The 23,772-nt window shown below is 43.1% G+C and overlaps 2 protein-coding genes across 5 annotated transcripts; both read left to right on the top strand.

Moving 5' to 3' along the window:
- The first annotated feature begins 310 nt into the window (after positions 1–310).
- On the top strand, positions 311–22,496 carry LOC117473703 (retinitis pigmentosa 1-like 1 protein). 4 transcript variants are annotated; one of them, XM_034119472.1, is made up of 12 exons: positions 311–477; positions 5,818–5,976; positions 6,890–6,934; positions 8,635–8,703; positions 15,800–15,889; positions 16,316–16,387; positions 16,762–16,877; positions 17,022–17,102; positions 17,208–17,988; positions 18,504–18,548; positions 18,693–18,734; positions 20,273–22,496. In XM_034119472.1, exons 1-12 carry the CDS (start codon positions 435–437, stop codon positions 20,278–20,280), a joined length of 1,551 nt encoding a protein of 516 aa, XP_033975363.1. In that variant the 5' UTR covers positions 311–434; the 3' UTR covers positions 20,281–22,496. The 4 variants fall into 4 exon arrangements, with proteins under 4 accessions (XP_033975363.1, XP_033975354.1, XP_033975371.1 ...); XM_034119463.1 differs by having other exon boundaries at positions 18,690–18,734; XM_034119480.1 differs by lacking the exon at positions 6,890–6,934 and having other exon boundaries at positions 18,690–18,734.
- Positions 8,710–15,449, top strand: LOC117473726 (legumin B-like). Its single transcript, XM_034119501.1, has one exon. The coding sequence runs from the start codon at positions 13,192–13,194 to the stop codon at positions 13,708–13,710; it is 519 nt and encodes a 172-aa protein (XP_033975392.1). The 5' UTR covers positions 8,710–13,191; the 3' UTR covers positions 13,711–15,449.
- Positions 22,497–23,772: the final 1,276 nt, after the last annotated feature.

Genomic DNA, 23,772 nt, shown 5'->3' with positions numbered 1-23,772 from the left:
TGTCAAACTATCTTTAATGTTACATGTTACGTTGTGACATGTTTGTGCGTGGATTCTGATGTTTAAATAAACATTAGTGTGGAGAGAGAAAGGGTCTTCCATCTTGCCACGTTCCAGAGGGGGGGGGGCAGGGCAGAGATAAGACCCATGGCTCGGAAGTAGATGGGCGGGACTTCGCCTCCCTATCCACACGATTGAATAAATGAGACGCCTCTTCACATCGACTGGTTCAATCATTCTCCTGCTCCGCCCATTTGTGTTGACTGGGTCTTTCATTGGTTTAGAGAGCTGTCACTCCTGAGGTTGACGGGTGGCGCTGGGTTTTATGAGGCAGGAGATTTTTTTGTATTTCTTTTCACTGCTAGAAGTAGAGCCTCCGGCCGCTGTAGTGCTCTCCCTCAGACGTCTACCTGCCCTGCGAACTGATATCCGCCATGGCTGCTAAAAAAAACGCTAAAGTGAACGCGAAGCCCAAAGGTAAGTTGCTTTTGTTGCTCGCGCAGGGTACTGGTGGGATGATGCTGCAGCCGTCCGCTCTCACTGCAGGCCTCTGAAGTGAATCTGTTAGCAAGCTGTTCTTTCATTCAGGGCCCTGGTCCTGCTAGCTAGCTTCGTCTACCTTTAGAAACTGTTAACGACGTGCTAGGTGCTCCGTGCGAGTGAAACGGTTTAACGGGAACGTCACTTAAGCTGGGTTTATGGAGCACGTACACACTGTGTCTCTAAGCTTCCTGTTATTAATGCGTCCACAAATTAACGTAACATTAACCGTGCAGGGCTGCCTAGCTACGTCACAGATTAGAGTTTACCAACGTTAGCTCTGCCTACATGTTTCAAAATGAGTTCTGTATTAGCAAGACAAGCTAGCAGCGTCCCGCCTCCCTACTGAGCACTCTGGCTCTGTGAGGAGCAGCTGGGTCTGCTGCAGCCTGCCGGGAGAATGGGCCACACTGCCTGGCTGACACCGGGACGTTAGGCCCCTCAGCTCCAGCAGTGGGACCAGTTGAGCCAGCATTGCGAGTCTGTGTGCCCCCCCGGGGCACCACGCCCCCAGTGTAGGACGAGTCACTCTTCTAAATGCTCACGTGTCAGTATGAGAGGCTTCGGCGGTGTAGCATATACGTCGGTGGTGTAGCATATACGTGGCTCTTTGGGGGTCCCCATTGTACCCCCGTATATGCACTCGTTCGGTTCTTGGGCAGAATATTTCACACCGTTCCAAATACAGTGAATCTTTAATTACCTTGCACGTATCTTAAGTCCATAACAGACTCGTCATGTCGCAGTTTATTCCCATTATAGTATCCCTTTTTAAACACAGGCTGCAGACATATTGTGTAAAAGCTCCTTGGCAGGGGACTTGGGAGGGGGTGCATTTTTGCATTATTATTGTACTTACCGTGCTGATGTACTGTGTGTAGATGATTCCGTAATGTGTTCATACTTAATACAAGAGGCTAGTATGGCCAACTTGGTACACTATGTCCTGTACAGTAGCCACACAGGACTGTAAGGTCCTCCTATACTACAACATAAGGTGACTATCCGGATACTACAGCAGTACTATGCAAAGCGCACATAAAATATAAAAGTTAGATATATTATTATATAACAAATCATGGTTTGTGAAAACATTTGGCTGCATGTGTTGACGACGTGCAGCGCGCTACACAGCACACTCAGATACACGGGCTCATTATGGCACACCGACGGTAAATCAGTTTGACTGATTGTAGCTTTATCTCAGATGTCATAACGTCTCCTGTTGTAGCGGATCAAAGGGCAGTGTTGGTTGGAAACATCCAGGGAACAAAATGTTCAGTTTTCCGTCTTCTCACTGGCCACGCCCCCTCACTGGGAGCACAATGAAACCAGCGGCAACACCAACGCTCTTATAGGGGGGAGACTGCTCTGAATGAACAACACGTGTGATATATTAAATTAAACTTGTGTGTGACACACAATTCAAGAATGATTAACACAAGTATTCATGTGGAAGCTTAATGTCCTAAATTTGGTTCATATCTAGTCTTGTTGCTGCACATGACTTTGGCTCTAACAGAACATCTTGATGGAGTATAAACATTGAATTGTATGCCAGGTGTTTTTGAACATCCCAACAAACCGTTTAGCGACATTCTTCTTGAATATCTGTAGATGTGCTGATTTTATGCTTCATTGAATCCATTGATCTGTGAGAATACAAGAGGGATGGAATTGTAATCATTAGTAGATATTTGCACTTTACTCAAATCTTAGCTTTATTTGTCTTAGCCCATTAACTTTTGGCTTTTACCTCGTTACATCTTTTTTTATTTTCTACTTTATACATCAATTAAATCCCTCAGGCTCCCCATCCCCCCTCCAAAGGCCTTGCCGTGGCTAAGAGGTACACAGCTGAAAGGGTAAAATCCTGATCTGTCAGTCTTGGATTGATGTGTGATGCTGTGTCGTGTTCTTGGCATGTGCAAGAGTGTGTTTTTAATGTAATTTAGATGGAAACATCCCCATGTGTTGGCTTGGTGCTACAGTTTTTGGAAATGAAGAGGTACAATTATACACGACAATTTTTATGGATTTCATTAGGGATGCTCCGATCGCCAATTTTGGGGCAGATCGCCGGAATCAGTATCGGCCGATACCGATCGCCGATCCGATCGAGTGGGCGGGGCCTATGGGGATCTTCCATTTAAAGTGATGTTTAAAACTCAGTTAATGGGGCTCATTCACTGGCGCTTCCACAAACAACAACCAACATAATTATTACATTAAAATGAAGTACATTATTCAAGTTTACATTAACTTTGGATAATAACACGGGAGAAATGAGCGGAAGCGCTCTCTTTTCCTCTCTCCCCCTCTCTCTCTCCCCTGACAGCCTGTCATTATCTCCTGCAGCTCACTGATCCAGTAATGAGCGACCCGACAGTGAAGAATAAATATATTTATAACTAGTTTAGCTTGTTCCAGAGGTAGATCAAATAGCTAAGTGTGTTAGATCTAACTCTTAATGTGTGTTCTGCTCCGCTCACCGGTCCGTCACAGCGGGTGGAGCTGCAGGATTTCTGCTTCACACACACGTTGCATACCGCTATTTTATTGTCATTTTCTGACACCTTAAAATACTGCCAGACTGGTGAAGCCATTTTGGCGAGCTTGTTTTGCCGCGCACAGAGAAAAGTGTCATGTATTTTACGTCATGTGATCGGCTCTCGCGATCTGAGTTTTTAGAGAGCACCGATCGATCGGCAGAGAGGGAGTATCGGCCGATATCGATCGGCGGCCAATCGATCGGAGCATCCCTAGATTTTATAATAATATTGCTCTTTTGAACCCAAAATGTAAAGCAAAAGATGGGGTTCTCTTTAGTTTAAAAATCATTCTTAACAAGTTAAAATGTTAACATAAAGTAAAGCATGGTTTATCCAGCATTACTAATATAGTCTATAGTGAGTTGACTGTAGCTATGTTTGATGTGTCGTGTAGCAGGAGTGGAACATGACCATTACAAGTCTGTTTTGTGATGGTGTAAAACGACTGTCCTCTCTGATGTTGGAAATACTTGAAACTTTAAAGGCAGAAATTGCTGCTGTACTGTTTGACCTGTTGTTGCACTGTCGCAGGGTACTGTCATTATGGTTCTGCACTAAAGGAGTGGAAGTCATTACCTGCTAGGCTCGCCGATCCTCAGTTAGAAAATGTAGTAGTTTGGTGTTATGAGACCCTTTAAACAAATATTAAAAACATCCAAATGGCCTTCTTCTGGTCCACATTTTTCCAAAAGACCTGTTTTTATGAATAGTTGGGTAATGGTCTACAGTGTCTTAGCCTAGTGAATGTGATTGAAATGATGTTAAAAGACATAAAAACCTTATGTACACACATGAACATGTACGCATGTTAAAGCCAGAAGGAAAGAAGTGAGTGAAGGCGGTGCACAGCAGCCTTAGATAAGAGAGAAGAGGAGCTGCTCTGCCTCCACAATGAGTTCTGAGCTACACAGAGAATACGCTGAGCAGAGAGGCTTCCATTAGTTTGAAGAAAAAGTGTGCACGTGTGTGCACAGTTGTGACTTGGCTGCTGTGGTCCTAATGAGAATGAAGTGTGTAGAAGAACAGAGTGGTATGTTATTGCATGGTTTTTTGGTGTGTTTTTTTCAGGTGGTGCATTCCGAAATAAGGTCCCATAGAGACTTCGCCTCTCTGTTGAGTTTATATAAGAATTGAAGTCTGCCAGTGCAGATTCCAAAGACATTGTTTACGGTCCCTGGAACAGTGGGACATGAACCGCTTCCAGCCCCTCTGCCCCTGCCTTCAAGGACCATCAGATTCTCTGACTTTTGGCATAGACTTAGAACTGATATACTGACGGTGACATTCCTAGGTAGAACTGGAAATCAATTTATTTGGTTTTATTTGACTGTAAAAAGTTCCTGATTAAGGAGAAAGGGGCTGTCCTTTAAAACTGGCAGTGCTGGGTAGCCTGTCCCTCTCTCCCTTTTTGTCAGGGCCAGCTGGTCCAACAGCACTATATATAGCTGACTTTGACCTCCAGAGCTGAATCGGGCTCATAGAAAAAAGTGACAGAGCACAGGGATAACTGACAGATGAGCAGTAGAGAAAGAGGGGAGCGTCAGACGGAGAGAAGACGACGCAGATGCTGTTAGCTGTCTTTGCTGCCAGTTTGCGTTTATTCAGTTAGTGGGCAGTGATGGGGGATCCTGCCATCCTGCTTGAGTCCGTTACATCTCCTGTTGTCACGGCGATCCCCACGTTGATAGCTGGGGTAACGCAAGGTGAAGGCAACTTTCGTTCAAGGGCTTCTAACGAGGTTTCTTCGATGGCTGGAGTTCATTGTGGGGGGGGGGGGGCTGGCGGTTGGTTGCTAGTTGATGGATTCAGTGAGGAACATAGTGCCGTTTTAACTTGAACTTTTTCATATGGATGTCTGTCTCTTTAGCCCAGAGGGTATTTGTCAGACTACACACAATTTGGATGGTAATATGTAACCAAATAATGGGTTAACATTTAGGTTAGTTATGATATTTAAGTAGTAAGTGTTATGTTTTTGTTCAGACTGAGGTTAAACTGCAATGTTACACTGTAGATTTTAATATACCCTGCTATGCCAAGTACTGTGAGCTATGTGTGTTGAAGTCGGTTGCATAACGCTTGACCTCGCTCCATGTAACAGACTCCAACACCTGTTCATTCTCTTAGCTGCAGTCTTTTTCACATTTGCATTGTGGGACTTCAGCACCCATGGGACAACTTGTTTTGGCTTTGTTATGTTTCCATCACCTCATAGCCTTTCCCTCAAGCCAGTTCTGATGGATTATTGCAGATGCAGGTGATGACATGATTCCTTATAGACAAGCCATGTTTGAATGTAACACTTCCCTTATAGTCCATCAGGTCTCTCCACCTAAGCTTGGTTAGTTCTCCTCCTGTTTGAAAGCAAGGAAAGGGTTTTAACAATTATGGTGGGAAAAAGGTCAAGAGATGGCGGCGCAAAGGTTAACCAATTAAGCTCATCCCAGATTAACAATATATTTTAACAGGGTTATTTTTGGTAAGACATTGAGCCTTTTATATAATTGGTAGTGTTCCCTCTGTGATGCAACTAACATTGGCTGCCAACTTAAACATTTAAAAACTGTTTATATGAAGATGTGCACACTAACACACACATAGTGTGCGAGTGATGCATTAGCTGATATTGGTTTTTGATAGATTTGTGACATTATTATCTTGAATGTACAGCATGACTTTGAGTTTGAATGTGACCCTGACATCATCTACTGGCTTTTGGTTGCAGATGCTACCAAAACCTCATCAGCCAATAAGAATGGGAAGAAGGCTGACTCTGGGTCCAGCAGCAGCTTCTTCACCTGGTTCATTGTCCTGGCCCTGCTGGGTGTGTGGACCTCGGTAGCTGTGGTCTACTTTGATCTGGTCGACTATCAGGGAGTCCTCGGTGAGTATTGGCTGCCTCACAAATGTGTGTGTTAAAGAGTAGCTGACAGTGTCTTTCTGCATTATCTCACACTTCATGCACGCTGCTGAAAAGGTGTGGTAGCCCTATGGAATTTCTCTCCCCTCACATACAGGTCTGTCTACATACATGTGCATCTGTCACCTGTCTGAATAAGAACCAGTCTGACTATGATTTACCATTGTCACATAACAAGCAGTGTTTCCAACAGTGTTCTACAAATGTACAGTCGTTCATACGCCTATGCAGCTCTGTGCATAGGCGTATATTTGACCTCCTACTTGAGTGTTTTTGTGTCGCTAAAGTGCTTATCCTCAACCCACACCCTTCATCAGCTGCCAGCTGAAAGGATACACTGAGCAGTAATTCCCAACCTGACATTAGTCTACTTCAATACACCGTATTTATGAAAATGGTTCTCAAATCTGTCTGAAAAAGATAACATGAGTCTCTCAAATCAAGTGAAGAAAGAAATTGGTCAAAGAACACCAGTCAATGTTAGTTTAGTCTTTGAATACACGTGGGCATATAAATGTCATAGCTTATAGAACATCACCATTTTCATCTTTTGATTGTAAAGTTTTTTTAATTTGATAACGGTTACATGGTAACATTATTATAGCACCATTGCAGAAACACTCTATTTTCCCACACCAAACATTGTTATCCCTCAGGTCTGTAGCGTGTGGACCATCAATTAAAACCTCATCTATATTTCCTGATTTCTACTGTGGATGCATGTCTGTCATTTCTTATCACAGGATACTGTCTCTCACTAATCGGCATCCTTAATTATTAATTTTCAATTATTTATTTGTGAATTATGGATCTCTTGTGTCTTATTTCTTAATCTAGCTAAGGCTCCAATGTGTATGTTTTTTTTTGTTGCATGCAGACAAGGCTAAGGGCTTACAAATTAACCTGTCTGAAGCCTTGCAAGGTAAAAATCACTGACATATTTCTATTACCCGTATTTACATGAATGATTGTTGTCTGTGGTGATTATCCTCTCAAAATATTGTCCTCACTCCCTTACACACTTCTCAGAGCCCTGGATCTAAAAAATGGAGACGCTCCTTTTCAACAGTGTTAGGTTATGCTGGCTGGTAGTAATGGTAAAGGAACTCTACACAGGTCTATTGTGTTGAAGTATTCTTAGACGAGGCCAGTCATAAAAGGTTTAGGGTCTACATTAGAAACCCATTGAAGTGACAACAATGTGGCTGCCATATTAAGACTTGACTGTGATGCATGGATCTGAGCTTCATGTTATGTATTTGTTGGAAGATTATTTAGAAGTAGCTATAATGACAATTGGAGAAGAAAGTCCTATCCCTGTCCTGTAGGGTGCGCCTATCTCAAATGTTATGTTTGTCACTTACGCAACATCACAATTGGAGGTATAATAAATGTTAACAAAGATGTACCATTCTCTTAAGAATTGTTTTGAAATAGAGTTATTGATAACTATTTCTATTAAACTAACTTTTCTTTGTGCCTGACAGTAATATAATAAAGAGAATGACAATTTGTCAGTTACTGCTTTAGATCCAGGGCTTCTGTTTCAGCTGTTAATAGAGTGGTGCAGGAACGAGTCCTAAAACAGGAAGTGAGTTAGCATTTTACTACCGGTTCCCTCGTCTCAGAGCCAATGGGATTTCTCCATAGGATTTTGGAAAATAGCTGGAAATAAGGTCTGTTTGACACAAATTGAAGAGACGGATCACGTTTTGTTCTAGGACATTAAATCCATCAGCAGTGACCCCACTGGTGATTTTTGAAGAGTTTACGTGTCTGAAAAACGATGGTTGTTACCAAGTGGCTGAATAGGACTACAGAAGTTGTGGAGGACGTTGTACGTCATTACGCCGAACACGTAAACACTCCTCTAAGTTTGTTTGCCCTGTTCTGCTTGAAAGCAAGTACCTGCTAACTGTTCAAACAAACGCTTCAACTTGTACAATTTAGAATCTGTATTTTTGAATATGGATCTTAAGTTGGCGTGACGTTGAAGCAGCGACCCTGCTGTAGTTCGATTATAGCATAATGTTAGCATTTTGCTTCTGGCGATAAGATTTATGATTGGAAAATTATAAAAGTAGGTTATACATGTGGGTATTATCCAGCTGAACAAAACATGCATTTATCAAACAGCTTCGTTTTCCACAGACCTTATTTTGAGCTATTTTCCAAAATCCTATGGAGAAATCCCATTGCTTTTTTGTCATGGGAACCAGCAGTTTACTTCCGGGTAACTACGTCATCCCTGCACCACTCTATAACACACTGTTTATATCCAACAGTGTCATATTGCTTTCTGTTTACTCTAAGACATGTCTAGCATGAACCCCCTTTCTGTTGCCTCTGTTTTAGTACCCTCTATCACTATATCTTGACCCCCCTCACATTTAAAGACATTCACCAAGCTGGTTGTAACCTTTGCTGATATACCCATTTAAACAAAGAGCACAGCCACTATGAATGTGGTTTAATGAATGATACTAGAGTTAAGATAAGCTTGGTGCATGTCTTGAGTGTCTGTCTGTGTGGAATGGTGCATGTCAATGTATAGTAAAGCTGTGTCTTGATTTCTCCTGTGAGTACAAACTGTAAGTCTACATGTGTTTGTTACTGCTGTAGGTAAACTGGTCGCATACGATACAGATGGCGATGGTGATTTTGATGTCGAGGATGCTAAAGTTCTGCTAGGCAAGTTGATTCATCTCTAATTTACAACTAATGTTGGTGTTTACGATCAGTGCTTTGCATTAGTGGAATCTCTGTCTCCAGTGCCAAACATCTGGAGCTTCTCACGGCATTATGGGGACGAGGTGCCTGACCCCCAGTCATCATGCAAGCGGAACATACTTGCTTGAGCATTGCTGGCCACATGATTTCGTGTTCCTTAATTACATTTAACAGTGATTTGGGTTTGTCTAGCATGACTGACTATTAAAAAGCTGGCAGGTATCATAGAGAAAATCTCATCAATGAAAAGCCAACTCCTCAAATCCTTCCTACCTCAGTACCTCTGTGCAGGGTTGCGTGTTTCTGTAACTGCTTTGTTATCTTAATTAACCCACTTTGAATGTCTCTAATTGAAAAGAGTATTAAAGTCCAAATTGGTGTAAGATTCTTAAAACTAAGGTCACAACAAGAAGGTAGGTGCTCCTGTCCCCTTTTTAACGAAAGGTCACCGGAGGAGTTTATGGCTAACAGTTTTCTCACATGTACCTAATGAGTTCCTCTGGCTAATTTTCATTGTATATAATTCATATGACACTTTGAAGACAACTAGGAGAAGATGATAAAGTGTAGGTTTCAGTGTGTCCTGGGTACTGTGATTCCCCATGTGATGCCTGCTGCATGACACATTTCTGTGTTCAGTTATATGACTCTCCAACATACTGAATGCTGTACACTAGCTTAACATGTTGGACCAGAGCTGTATGCAAATGGCTTCATTCCAATACAAGAGTCAACATGTTGAACTGCATAGAATATAAAACATTCATATTTTTGTACCACTATTTCATATGAATATGTTGTGCCTAGTATACTGCTCTCTTTCCTCTGGCTCTAGTCAGGCATGAGAATCACAGATTGTTTTTGTCTCAATCTTTACATCTCACACGTGTACTAGGCTATATTTGAATGTACAGACAACACTTTGCTTGTTTTGCAATATTCAAAAAACTAACTATTTGGCTCTTAAAGAAAACATTTAGAATGCTATCATTACGCGCAGTAATCTTTGCTTGAATCTTCCCTTTCGGAGGTACTTGCGTTCCAGCTTTTGCTCTGTTTTGTCAGTTGTTCTCATAGAAAGTTCTAGGCAAAAGGTGGAACTTAAGCCCCGCCCACTTCCAGCCTTTCTATCCCTCCAGCAATCCATCATCCATACCACCCCTACACTAATAAGCTCTAACAATTTGTAAACACTTCAATCTCACAGTTTGCTTCATGGCATTGTTATGCATGCTCCAATACATATATTTTCCTTTTCACATTTATTTTGATACCTTTTGTTTCCTCTTCTTTGTCTTGTGTATGAGTCCGTCCCTCCATAGATTTAAAAAAAAAAAATGTTATAGAACCATAGGAAATCTGTGTAATAACACACACTTATGGCAATGGCTGGTACAAACGTGGCTATACAGTAAAAGTACATTTTTAGCTAAAGTTAACCCGTCTATGATTTTTAGGCTGTCTCCACATGATAAATAGTGTGAGCTGAACTTCCATATTTATATAAGAGTACATTCAGTCATACAGTTTGTCAATTAATTTGATTGACCAGTGATGTGTAGTCAGCCAGACCCAGCTGCTTATGATAATGCCTTGTTAGTTCCCTCGCTGCCTAACATACGCCTAAAACTTCTCTTACCTTCTCCTCTTGTTTCTTTTCCACCTCCCCTCTGCTCTAAACCCTCTGACATTATATCATTACATGTCTTTTCCCCCATATATTTTCCTGCCATTTTTATTTTGTTTTAAAGTTTATTCCACTTCCTTTCCATCTCACTTCCAAACGTTGTGCCCACAAACTCTACCCTCCATCCACACATGCCCCCCCCCCCCCCCACCTCCCCTCTTGTTTGCGTAGGCCTGACCAGTCAGGGCGATGGTCAGGGGGAATCGGAGGTTCTGGATTGGTTAGAAGAAGTGGAAGAGGGCGGCTCTGATTGGTTAGACAGTTTCTTCACTTTCCTGTACGGTCTGATAAACCCCCTGGAACACCTGGAGGAGGAGCAGGAGGAGTACCGTGCCTCAGGAGGACTCTACGAGGCACAGGAGGACGACGAGGAGGACGAAGATGACCGGGGGGTCAGAAAAAGAGGAGCAAATGATAATGGATATCAGGGCCAGAAGATTGTCATAGTCGGCCTACATAACCAATAGCCTCTACTCAACTGCAGCAGCCCGTTTATCCTCGAATGCAATTTCCAACTGCAGGGTGCAAACAGATACATCGACAAAATCATTTTTCTGCTGACTTTAGAGAGTTTTGGAAACTTGACCAAGCTAGTCTCTTTAGATATGAATGTCCAGTCCAACATTGTGTTATAAGCTCAACCAATCAAAGGTTTTAAAAAAAGATATTGTCAAATTTGACAAACGAGCTGGGATATGAACACGATACTCAGGAACACTTTTTTTTAGAACATATATTTCTTTGGCACAAATGTGTTAAAACTATTAAAAACATTGAATGCAATTTCCACTTGGACAGCTGCTCCACTGTCCCTTTCTCCTATTGCTGCATGCAATGAACACATCCTCAGCCTTTCCTCGGACCCTTAACACATAAAGTGTGTCTGGATGAGAACAAATTGGATTTATAAAGCTGACCTCCTGCCAACATCTGGAGGTGGACTAGCGTTTATAGTGATGGTTCTCTGCCACAAGTAATTGATGCAATCTATTTTAAAAGTTAAGGTTGAGTATGCAGGCTTATTCCAGGAGGGAAATAGGGGGCCTTGGACTCATAAATGGCGCAAAGTTTTTTAATAATAGAGTCAAGCTTCATATTATTTGTCTTATGCTATTACTCTGCTAGATAACAGCATATATAACTTATTTTTTTAAATGGCAGACATTGACATGCCATAGCATTTTAGGGCCATTCCACAAAATGGAACCAAGCCATTGTAAATGTTTTTAATTTCATGTGCTTTTCTTACTATGTCTTAATTCCCACGCTGCCTAACGTATGCCTAAAACGTACCTTCTCTTGTTTCTCTCCCGCCTCCCCTCTGACTAGTCAAAATGCTGATTTGATTTAGATCCCTTGGTTCCATTCTTCTTTTTTACATATAATGCACATGTCTTACTCATGTGATTACTTAGTTATCAGCCATGAAGCCAACTTGTTTTGTTTAGTTCAGTTTGTGGCTGTGCACAAGTAGAATACACTCATGTTCTATTGGTACCCCTCCAGTTTGTTTCTGTTCTGTGTGAACAATGAGAGAACGGGCAGGTGATGCAGAGGAGAGGCACGTTTGATCCATTAAGCTTCACTCTATTATGACACGGGGTGTGTGTAATGAACTTGATGGCTGTTGAATGCATGGAAGAAACCTGATGAAGAAATGGGTTCTTCCTGCTCTGGATTCAAGCTACAGCTTTTCTAAAGAATCATCTACATGATGCTATTGATGCACAAAAACAAACACTGGAAGATGAGTGACTAACATCATTCCATATCCACTCTAACAGGACCCTAACCCATTCCTTTTTTTAAATAAAGAAATAAAAAGAACAAGCTTCTAAATAAAGTATTTCTAAGGACGAGGATAACAACATGAACTGTGCGCTCCTTCATGGCACAGAAACAGCAGATGAGCGATGACTTTTCTTTTAACTGTGACAGTGAGCGCATCGTCTCGAGGCTTAGGTGAGCTGCTGACTGTGTCCGTTTGATGTGAGCCATAGTTCATATTAACACAATTCTTGTTCCTGGTAATTGCCATGACTGCTTTATGATAGAACTGAGGCATCCTATGAAAAAGGACTATACCATGCGCTCGTCAGATTCTGCACAGCTGAGGTTGAGTTTATCTCCTTGATGTATGGCCAAGTTAAGACGACATAACAACAGTGGCTTCTGCGACAGAATCAGTGTGGTTTGCTTCAGCTCGAGGCTGAGATATGCTTTATTGTGCAACTGGTGGCGACTTGTGTTAATGGACTGATCTCTACAAACAGTGTGACCACTACAAAGGTATAACCTGGAAACTGTCCCAGTGTTGTAACTTCTTGTTTGTTTGCAACATCAGATGAGAAAGCTGGAGGAGCAGCCGCCGGGGCAGGATCAGAGAGAGGTATCCTCCTGCAGCATGTGCTCTTGCACTGGGCCACACTAATGGAATAAGATCCAACCTCTCACAAAGCTTGTTAATAATCATGGAGTTATTAACCCGATTTTTCAAGTGAAGATTGACTTAAAAATGTCTGATTAGAACACCACTAGGGTCAACATGGGTTTCTCTTCAGTACACTAATGTTGGTCATATTTTTAACAAACCGGTGTAAATCCGATTTTGCATCCGTTTTAAATTGAGTAACATACCAGTGTGATGTAGAAGTCTACTCACTGCTTGGAGGTGAACGCAACAGTATGGAATGAACCGATTTCTGGTTCTGCACATGCCTGTTCCGTGCGTGCTGTTTTCCAGTAACTGAGTGAATTTGAGCATGGTCTTGGTCAGTCTGGAAGTGGTGAACATCCAACAATTTGTTGCCCATCCATTCCCAGAATCCTATCCAACTAAGGATGTGGGCAGGAAGCTTCGTGAGGCTCTGAAGCAGCAGCTGACCATCATCCACGAACGTGTGGAGGCCAAGAAGATCGCCAAGCTGGCTCTGGCTGAGGTCAGACAGCTCCTGGCCAAAGAGGAGGAGGAGAAGAAGCTGGAGCTAGGGAGAGACGAAATAAGAGCCAGAGTGAAGGAACGAGTTGCAACGAGACTGCAAGTGGAAGAGGAGAATATGGAGAAAGAAGAGATGAAGAAGGCTCTGGAGAAACTAAGGAAGGAAAAAGCAAAACAAGTGGATGAGGAAATCAAGGAGGAGAAAGAGGAGAAATCCGAGAGTAATAGGGAGGGGGAGGTAAAGAAGGCACAGGACGAAGACAAGTTGAGAGGGAAAGAGAATGCCAAAGACAAACGAAAGGGGAGCAAAGCTGAGAAATCTGCCAGAAAAGGCCAGAAATGAAGAGAGATGATATGATGGTCGAAACACTGTTATTGGCACTATACATATTTCAAATGATGCCAGAGCTGTGTGTTGAACCTTTTCAACAAAAGGATCTTATAAAGTAATTTTCTAGCTAAAAAGGCTTGTGTTGGTCAATAGACTAGCGGGAGTGACTTTTAAGGGACTGCAATAACCTTTAACAAAAGATAAATAGGCTGTAGTGAGCTGGCACAGTTGCTACACGTTTGGGGAATTATTTGGGAATAACAAGTAATAGTTTGATTTGTTTTGGTCTGTACTGTTTGTTAAAGGATAAAAAACTGCATAATGCAAAACAAGCACTGACATTTCTTTTTCAGTATGATATGTAGTTCTAATGATGTTTACATTTTTGAGCTTTTCTAAATGTAGGGGGATTTGTGTTCATAACCAATTATGTTTTATTTTATTTTGTCAATAAAGTTTTATGATCCCTGCAAGTGCTTCCTTTCTAATGTGAACTCCAATCTTCTGTCTGTGGAATCGCTGGAGTGCATGTTGGCAAGACGCACAGCAAATCAGATCAAACTATGGACCCGCATGACCTAAGGCCAACAGCCAGTTTAGGCAATCAAAATAACTGTTGAAATGCAACACAAACGTTGAGCCTAAGCCTATTCTAATAACTACAGAGTTCATGAGATATCTGATCAAACTCGATTATGTCCGCTAAAGAAACCCAATGTCCTGTTGAGAAGCTTCCGAAGGTTCTTCCAAGGTCCTGTACAAGTTCCTCTCTGATACACCACATGTCCCACTATTTAGTTTCTTCTTCATAAGTGTGCATCACTATCATACATGTGGCATATTTAAATCCAGATGAATTAATAATTAATTAGGGATGCACCGATGCTACATTTCTTGGCCGATGTTAAGAATAACAATTTGGCCAATACCGATGTTTTAATGTAATTTTTTTCCACTGTTGTTATTCCACTTTCTGCCAGGAAAAACAAATTCTCGCAAAATGGTTTCAATTTCAAAGGCTGAGCAAGTTCGTTATAACATCATAGTACCCCGTTTAGAAAGTACGCAGTGGATGACCTGCATCTGCCCGCTGTGAGGGGACCGGTGAGCGGAGCAAAACACACCTTTAGAGTTAGACCTATCACACTTAGCTATTTTATCTACCTCTGAAGCTACCTACACTAGTTATGAATATATTTTTTCTTTACTGTCGGATCACTCATTACTGGATCGGCGAGCTGCATGAGACGGATACTGACGGGCTGTCAGGAGAGAGAGGGAGGGAGAGAGAGCGCCCCGTTTATTATACCCGGGCCGTGTCAACGGAACACTTTTTGCAAATCGCGGATCTCTGGGTGAAATAGTCCCCCACTGCCGACATGTTTTTTATTTTTATTTTTAATATATAAACGAACTACGGGTGCCGCAGATGTTATGACGGAACGCACAAAAAAATAACAAAAGCATCGTCGACTGCCATCGGTGAATGTCACATCATTTGCCGATGGCAGTAAATAGGGCGAACATCGGCCGATGTCTGGCCGATGTATCGGTGCATCCCTATAATTAATTAATATGATCTGATATGTTTTCAGTAGGACAGAAGACTCAGTTATGGTTATGTATCCTGTGTCTATAATGTACATGTATATTGTGGCAGCAACATGTGCATTCATCTCTGAACCTATCACTGGTCCTGCCTGACTCTCATCATCCTACTTCCCTGATGGCTCCCACAGGATTGTTGACATCCTCGTGGATTCATCTTCTTATTATAGACACATGCATTTCCAAACATTTGGACTACCTATGTTGTAAATGTATTATCTTTTCAATTTACACACGGCATCTATTGCACGTCTGTCCGTCCTGGGAGAGGGATCCCTCCTCTGTTGCTCTCCCTGAGGTTTCTCCCATGTTCCCCTTTAAACTGTGGGAGTTTCTCTGGAAGTGTTTCCTTGTACGATGTGAGAGTCTAAGGACAGAGGGTGTCGTATTGTCATAGTGATATTCTGTACAAACTGTGAAGTCCACTGAGACAAATGTAACATTTGTGATATTGGGCTATATAAATAAACATTGATTGATTGATCTCATGTAGGGCTGAAAGAGAAGGCTGTGGTGGTAACCTCCCGTAGCGAAGAAGCTGCCTTCCCAGTGAAGATTCCGGAAGCTGAACCCGCCCCACCAGGTACCTCACATGTTCTTTATACTTAATGTTCCTCACAGGAACATGTTGATAGGACATGGTCACAGGTGACAGGTTTCAACAGCATGGCTGGCTCATCAGTATCTGTTATCTCTAACACTGAACACATATGGATACCACCACAAATGCTGTGCACTGGAAATGTAGGGTGGAGAAGAAGTTAAATTACGTCCCGGTGGGTTGTGTCTTGCAAAAAGATATGCTGTTGGATGACATGTTTACAGTTCTACTGAGATGTTGGCTGTTAAAGCTTCCCTTGTTGTATATCGATTATTGATGATCTGAAACATCTCCCATGTTTTTAAATGTATTGTCATTTCCATTCAGTGACATGTGGCCAATAAAGGACCACTCTTGAGCGTTGAGTTTGATCGGACATAACGTAACATATCCGCCCCCTCTCCACAGCTGTTTTTGAGCCTGAACCTGTGGATGTAGTTGAAGCTGCTGTAGCTGAGGACACCTCTGCACCTCCAGCAGGTACCTCAGTGTGAATGGGTGCTAATGTTTGCATGTGACAAGAGCTAGAAAATCATTCCTCAATTCAGGCAGTTAGAAAAAGCAGAGAACAGATTTCTGGTTCAATATAATGTGTATTTTCACGAGAGAATAGATGGAATATTCTGTTCTCTTTTCTTGATATCGTATGTATGAAATGTCGTCTTTGGGAACTCTATAATCAATGCGTTTTAGATCCAGGTGTGGAAGGAAGCATTAGGCAGTGAGAAACATTTCTACCATCTTTTTTTGTGTCTTTTTCACGAACTGAAGATGTCTCAAATGGACTTCAGAATAAAGGCTGGGCTTGAACTGTGACGTGTGTAAATCTCTCCAACCCTCTCATCCTCCTCCAGAGCCTGAACCAGAGGAAGCTCCCGAGGTGGAACCTGAACCCGAGGCAGAACCTGAACCGGAGGCAGATCCTGAACCAGAGGCTGAACCGGAACCCGAGGCTGAGGAGGCTGAGGAGGTTGGTACAGGCCAAGTCTTATTTGATAAAACATGCAGTGATTAGTGTGGCCCTTCAGGTAATCAGTTCTATATCATACTCCTATGTAGTCTGGTCACTAAAGTAAACCTGTTAATGGCATTTGGGGGATCATTATGTTTTCAGGTTATTGAGGAAGATCCAGAGGTGCTAGAGGAGGAGCTTCCTGCTGTGGAAGAGGAGGCCCCTGTGGAGGAGGCCCCTGAGGTCTGTAGCTATGATCATTTGCGTTCCATCCCTGATTGACAGATATATGCTGATGTTTTTCTAACCGCTAAAATAAACATTCTTTGACAATATTGCTTGATCCAGGCTGAACTGGTAGAGGAGGTGGAAGAGATGATGGCAGACCAGCAAGAAGAGGAGGCTGCAGCTGAAGAGGAAACGGCAACAGAACCAGCTGAGGAGGAGGAGGAGGAGGAGGAGGAGGAGGAGGAGGAGGAGGCCGCTGAAGAGGCTGTGGAGGAACCTGTGGCAGAGGTGGAGGCTGCATTTGAAGACACCGAGGAAGAGGCTGCTGCTGAACAGGTGGCATCAGAAGTTGATGCGGAAGAGGAAGCTGTTGAGGAGCCTGCTGAAGAAGATGAAGCTGCTGAAGAGCCCGCTGAGGAAGAGGCAGCACCTTTAGAGGAGTCTGCAGAAGAAGCTGTTGAGGATTTAGCCAAGGAAGAGGAGGCAGCACCTTCAGAGGAAGAGGAGGCAGCACCTCTAGAAGAAGCTGTTGAAGAAGAGGCAGCACCATCAGAAGAAGAGGAGGCGGCACCATCAGAAGAAGAGGAGGCAGCACCATCAGAAGAAGTTGTGGAAGAAGAGGCAGAGGCAGAGGGAGAGGAGGCAGCACCTACAAAAGAAGCTGTGGAGGAAGAGGCAGCACCTGTGGAGGAAGAGGCAGCACCTGTGGAGGAAGAGGCAGCACCTACAGAAGAAGCTGTGGAGGAAGAGGCAGCACCTGTGGAGGAAGAGGCAGCACCTGTGGAGGAAGAGGAGGCAGCACCTGTGGAGGAAGAGGAGGCAGCATCTTCAGAAGAAGCTGTGGAAGAGGAGGCCGACACAGAGGCAGCTCCAGAAGAAGTAGAAGAGAGAACAGAGCCAGGTAAAGCAGGAGTATGATACTGTCCAGAGACCCAGTGTGTGACGGTGACTCCCTTCCAGTTAGAGGAGTGTTAGATCATTACATTAGAGGGGAACTCCTCAGACTAGTGAAGACATTAGATAGATCATTCTATACCATACCAAAGTGTTTCAGTGCTTTAAGAGGCTGTGGTAGGTTTTAGCCAGTTCAATGGTAACTTCCTTGAGATGACACTTACCGTCCCCCTTTCCCCTCATCCCCAGCGGTTGCAGTAAGGGGTGTATCTCTTATATATATATTGATGATCTAAAAGAAGAATCATCTGTTTGACATTTTGTGAGGCTCAGTGAAATCTATGGATTTTGGTCCATACTGAAGTGTGTGGAAGTATGCCAGTGTACATTATTATCTTTGTTTAATACACTGCATAGGTCTGGGAAATGTCCTCTTACTGAACACGGTGTGGTGGCTGTTTGCAAGGCGCCTCGTAGCAAACACTTTGTTAATGCTTTCAAATGTCTTTGTTCCACCTTCAGAGGCAGAAGAAGAAGCACAGGAAGTAGAGGAGGCAGCAGAAGAAGGTGGGCACAATCGCACACGCCTTCCAACCGTAGGATGGATGCACTGTGCATAAATGGGGCCACGGGCTTTGTGAGGGGATAACATTACAATATGTTTAAGATCTCGTGGATTTACTTGTGCATCTTTGTCTCTTTCTGCAGCAGCTGTGTTTGAGACAGAGGAACAGATCCAGGATGAGCCCATAGGTAAACATTGTTTTTATTCACATTCATGCTCATCGGGAGGATTTCTATTGTATGTGTCCGCCACTGCTGAGTGAACAGGACACACATCTATACCTTAGGAAGCTGAAAGGAGAGAATGTTTGGTATATATGAATAAACATCACAATTACTGGTATCCATCGATCCATCTTCATTGGCTTACCCAAAGTCGGGTCGCGGAGGTTAGGGTTAGCAGTTCCAGCAGAGGGCCCCCAACTTCTCTGTCTCAGCTCTCTCTTCATCATAACGGTGTAGTAGAGCACCTCGGATTCTCCAGCCCATTCAATGCTCCAGCATCCCCTTACTCAAGAAAAAGATCCCAATAACTTGAACTCATTAGCCGCGTTCACACCGGAGTACTTTTCACCGTACTTTTCGCGCTTAGTTCCGTTAGTACCCCTTATGTCGCGTTCACACCAAAAAGAGCACTTAGTGCCGGGAACTTTTACCCCCATTTTTAGTGCCTGCTGAGAGATGGTACTTTCCTGGGGGAAAAAAGTGCCCCAGTTCTGATTGGCTGGGCGAATTGCAAACCATGCCCCGTACAACTCTGAAATGTTTTGTAGAGCCGCCATTTGATTATCCTCGCATTAGCATTAGCATTCGCCCAGCGCACAAACGCAGAGAGACTAACTTATGGCAACACAAAATAAAACATGGGAGCGGTGGAGATGAGGAGGTGTCGGCGTTCTGGCGATTTACTCGGAAGGCTTCAGTAGAAGCTGCTGGGAGTCCCAGCACATTCTACTGAAGCCAGTCCCCAACTCCGGGGACTTCCGGCCGGGGACTCCGGGTGGCAGTATACACCGTGAAGTTGTTTGCGGCCTGCCAGTAAACCCAAAGCAGAAGAAGACGAAGTGACGTCAGCGGCACATTTGCGTAATCTTCCCTCAGGAAAAAGTACTCCGGTGTGAACGCGATCTGTACTAAATGCCCTGGGGTAATAAGTGCCGGGGCACTGAGTGCCGGCACTAAATACCGCAAAGTACTTGGTGTGAACGCGCCTATTAAGGACTCATTCACTTAGGGTAAGGACACAATTCCCTACGTGGAGTAGACAGTCAGTTGGTTTCCTGCTGAGACCCATGGCCTCTCTGAAGGTCGCAGTCCGATGACGCCATCAGAAGCACATCATCAAAAGCAACCCCCCCGACTATGCCTAGAGATCCTGTCCACGAATATCACAAACAGGATTGGTGACAAATGGAGCCCTGGCGGAGGCCAAGCCTCACCTGAAACTAGTGTGTCTTACTGCCCAGTCCCGTACACAGCTCTCACTTTGGATGGCCCTGCAGTGTTGTCAAGACAACCTACATCCTCTAGTTGATACATCTGAGATCAGCTGGTTGTGGATGCTAACAAGAAAGTGGTTGTTTTAATTTTCAATGAGCCTCAACCGACAATGTTTTCTTTCTTTTTATTGTGGTTATTCTAAAGTTGGTATTAAATATTATTCTATGTAAGCTGTATGAACCCTGGTTGCATCAGTAGCCTCAACTTCCTGTTTGTGCTCTCCATAGAAACGTAGAGCCTGCCGTGGTCGTCGTGGTGACGGAGAAGGGACCCACTGACCTTGCGTCAGCACCGTCTGAGCGCGATGATGCACCTCTCCACCTCCAGAGAAACAATTGAGTCGTCATGACAACACTCTCCCCATCCCTATGTTTTCACACCTTCCATAAACTTTCCTTTTGCTGTTCATTTGTGATGATCTATGAATTGTTCCCTGATCTGGTACTCCTGATTTACCCTTCTTTTCTTTTGAATCAACATTTGTTTTTCTTTCAGTAGATAGTCCATTTCTTTGTTGTCAGGGGGGGTTCAGTTCAGTGTGAACTCGGCTCCATCTGCAGTCTGCAGAGTCCAATCTGTAGAGCTGGAACTTTATTTTGAAGTCTCAGTGATGTAGTCTGGCTTCCTGCATCAGAATTCTGTTGCCCAGTAACTGAGGCTGCAGCTGAGCCGGTGTTTAGCAGTCAGACTGAGCCAGCTCTGTGCAGTCAGCTGGGTCAAATGTGAAGCTCTCCTCTGGTTCTGAACGCTGCAGCCTCCTCTGTTGCAGTGCTGATCAGAGAACATTCCACTCAGCTGTGTTTAGTTCTGCTCAGTGTTTCTATGCAAAGCTGTGGTGGTGTCTGTCCCCCCCTCCCCCCTCCTCACCCAGCCGTTTATTTACCACTCAGTATGTGTTGAATCCAGGATGAGCCGTGTGCTAGCATGTGAAGAGAGCGTGTGTGTTAGTGTGTGTGTGTGTGTGTGTGTGTGAGCATGTCCTTGTGTGTTGGCAAGTCTCTTTTACTAGTCAGACCTTTGTGTGAGCCGTTAGTGTCATGAAGTCGTTTTTGAGAGCTGTAAACGTTGTCTTCTGGAGGGTTGTGCATCTCCCTTTACCTCTCTGTGTGTCTGAGTTCTGTAGAATCCTAGCTGTTTCTTTTTTCTTTTTTCCAGATATGAGTACCAAGACCATCTAACTAGACAAAAAAAAATCTGTTTGAATAATTTCTAATTAATGTTGAGCTCTTTAGGTTCAAACTGTGATGTTAAGAGTGGATGTGTCCACGGATTTACAGGAGCGTGACATGAAACGTGTAACCCTGTGTGATCTGGCCTCCTGTGTGAAGGCCCTACAGCTCACACAGGGTTACATGGATCAGACGTCATGTTCCTGTCAGCCAACACCACGCTGACAGTTAATGACCCCAGCCCTTTGTTTTCATCCTCAGTGGCTGGTGTTCAGCTCAAAGGGAAACTTTCTTTAGTCCCTGTTGCCCTTTCCTTTGTGATGTCAGAATGTGTTTCATTGATCCATGGTAGCAGAAGATCACAGATCAAAACTTCCTCTTGCATCATCGTATGGCAGAAGTGTTTTGAAGCTGCATAAGTGTTGGCACCTGACTGTCCTCAGGGAGGGGTCTGTCTGCAGGTAAAGCTCCTGTTATATCACAGCAGGTATGATCTGGACACTAACAATGGGTGCAGCACTCTGGAAACAAAACACATTTCTGTAGTGATACTGACCATAAACAATATGTAGATCAACGTTTACAGTAAAAAAATGTAAACACTTCTGTGAAAAAGATACGCCGGGTAAAACATACCTCTTATATTTTTTTCTCCTATCAGGGTGTCGCCTTCCCACGTTATTTGTGCTCCTGACTCGTGACGCCAGATAGTTTGTCTGGTGCAGAAGTGGTTTTTGTAGAATGTCTTGCCCACTAGCTGGTCTTTTCTACTTCCTGACACTTTGTAAGTCAATGTGAACTGTAAAACCTTTTTAACATTAAAGATTACAATCTTTACCAAGAGAGAGCTTCTAGATTTTTAAAAGGAACATTTTTTTAAAAGGACATGGAGAAATAAAATAAAAAAAAGTTTTTTTCTGAAAATGCTTTAAAAGCTTTTTGTAAAGCCATAAGCTATTTTGTGACGGGTTAAAGGAGCTGTGCTACTTCAATAACAAAAACAAAATCCACACTACAGCAACCTGGTGAAAGAGGGTGATCATGTGAGATCAGCAGGGAAGGCTTGTGATGACAGCGCTGCTCCCAGACAGAGTGTTGAAGCTCCACCACAGCGCTGCAGTAGACAGGCTGCTGCTGGTTAAACTGCCCCTCTTCGCCTCAGTGTTTCAGCACATGTTCTGATACACACTGATGACAGTGAATAAATTATTATGAAGTAATGATGGATTGTCAGTTTTCTGTAAATGATCTGTTGCTTTAATAAAAGGTTTGGGACAACTCATCAATGACTCCAGTCTTTTTCATCTTGAGTATTTGTCACTCATTTCCACTTAAGACCCGCATACAGTTCATCGTGTGCAAAGTTGCTGCATCCTCGTAGCTTTCCAGTGTCCTTAAGGTGTCCTCACGTTTGTGCTGTGGACCTCCATCATCCCCACATGTCTTTCTTTTGAATACTTTTCTGTCAGACTGCTGCACACACACTGCAGCACTGCAACAAGAGACAAGCATCACCTTCAATACAAGCTCATCAGCTGTGGCACTAGATGGTCAGTGGAGGAAGAAGTATTCAGATTCTTTACTTGAGTAAAGTACCAATATTTAATTTTCAAAATACTTAATTACAAGTCCTCCATTCAAAATCTAACTGGGAGAGAGGGAACACAGGGATTTTAGCCTTTGCAGACCATTTACATGCACACAAACTTATAGAGCACACTACAGGAGAGGGGACACCACCAAATGAAGAATAGGGTCTCTTTCATATAACACTTATTGTATTGAATGGATAAGTCTTTTATTTTATTTATTTAGTCATAGTTTAATGACTATTAAAAATAGATTTGTAGTAGTCATTTGTCTAAATGGCATTCCAGAAATAATAAATAAATCAGTAAAATAAAAATGTACTTATTTCTATTTTACATCTGAGTTTTGAATGAGTGAATGAAACGACTCACTTGGGCTGAAAATAAAATGTTATTGCTATGTGCCAATGATATTGCACGTGCACTTCACTGTGCATCAGCCACTGCGCTCACACTCCGAATGGGACTCAGCTACCCTCAACTAAAACCTCTCCTGCTCCAATCTGGTGCAACGAGCACCCCATTGGATAGCAGGGAGAGTTCCATGGCAGCCTGAGAGCCTGGCTCAGTGAGCTGGTGTTGCTGCAGTCTCTTCATGGTTCATTGCTCTTTTGGTTGGTCGCTTTGGACTAAAGTGTCAGCTGAATGATGCGAAGTAATGTAATGTTCACATAATCACTCCATCGATCAGTAAAAAACAAAAAAAGTAATGCAGGTTGTAAATCATGCAGCTTCAAACAAACAATTATTATTCGCTCGGCTTTTCTGCCAGCCAACCATTTTCAGCTACTAAAATTCAGAAATTATCTAAAATGAAGTTAAAAAAAAAAGCAACATTGTAATGTCATGTAAAACATACTTGACCTGCCAGCAATGTCAAAATGATACCAAATCAGCTTCCACTGTAGTCAACTGTAAAAGAGTGCAGGATGGGAGTATTGACCAGACTTACACACTTCTTATTTGGTG

The sequence above is a fragment of the Trematomus bernacchii genome, unplaced genomic scaffold (genome assembly GCF_902827165.1).
Source record: "Trematomus bernacchii unplaced genomic scaffold, fTreBer1.1, whole genome shotgun sequence".
NCBI classification, from domain to species: Eukaryota; Metazoa; Chordata; class Actinopteri; order Perciformes; family Nototheniidae; genus Trematomus; species Trematomus bernacchii.
Note: the sequence above shows the minus strand (reverse complement) of the source record. Positions and strands in the feature narration are given on the sequence as shown.

What these genes read in the sequence shown, in the direction of transcription:
- LOC117473726 (XM_034119501.1), top strand. Translation starts at nt 13,192, where the DNA reads ATGGTCTTGGTCAGTCTGGAAGTGGTGAACATCCAACAATTTGTTGCC.
- LOC117473703 (XM_034119463.1), top strand. Translation starts at nt 435, where the DNA reads ATGGCTGCTAAAAAAAACGCTAAAGTGAACGCGAAGCCCAAAG. An exon ending in AGCTGAACCCGCCCCACCAG is followed by an intron (nt 15,890 to 16,315) that starts GTACCTCACATG and finishes CCCTCTCCACAG; the next exon opens with CTGTTTTTGAGCCTGAACCT. An exon ending in AGAAGAGAGAACAGAGCCAG is followed by an intron (nt 17,989 to 18,503) that starts GTAAAGCAGGAG and finishes TTCCACCTTCAG; the next exon opens with AGGCAGAAGAAGAAGCACAG.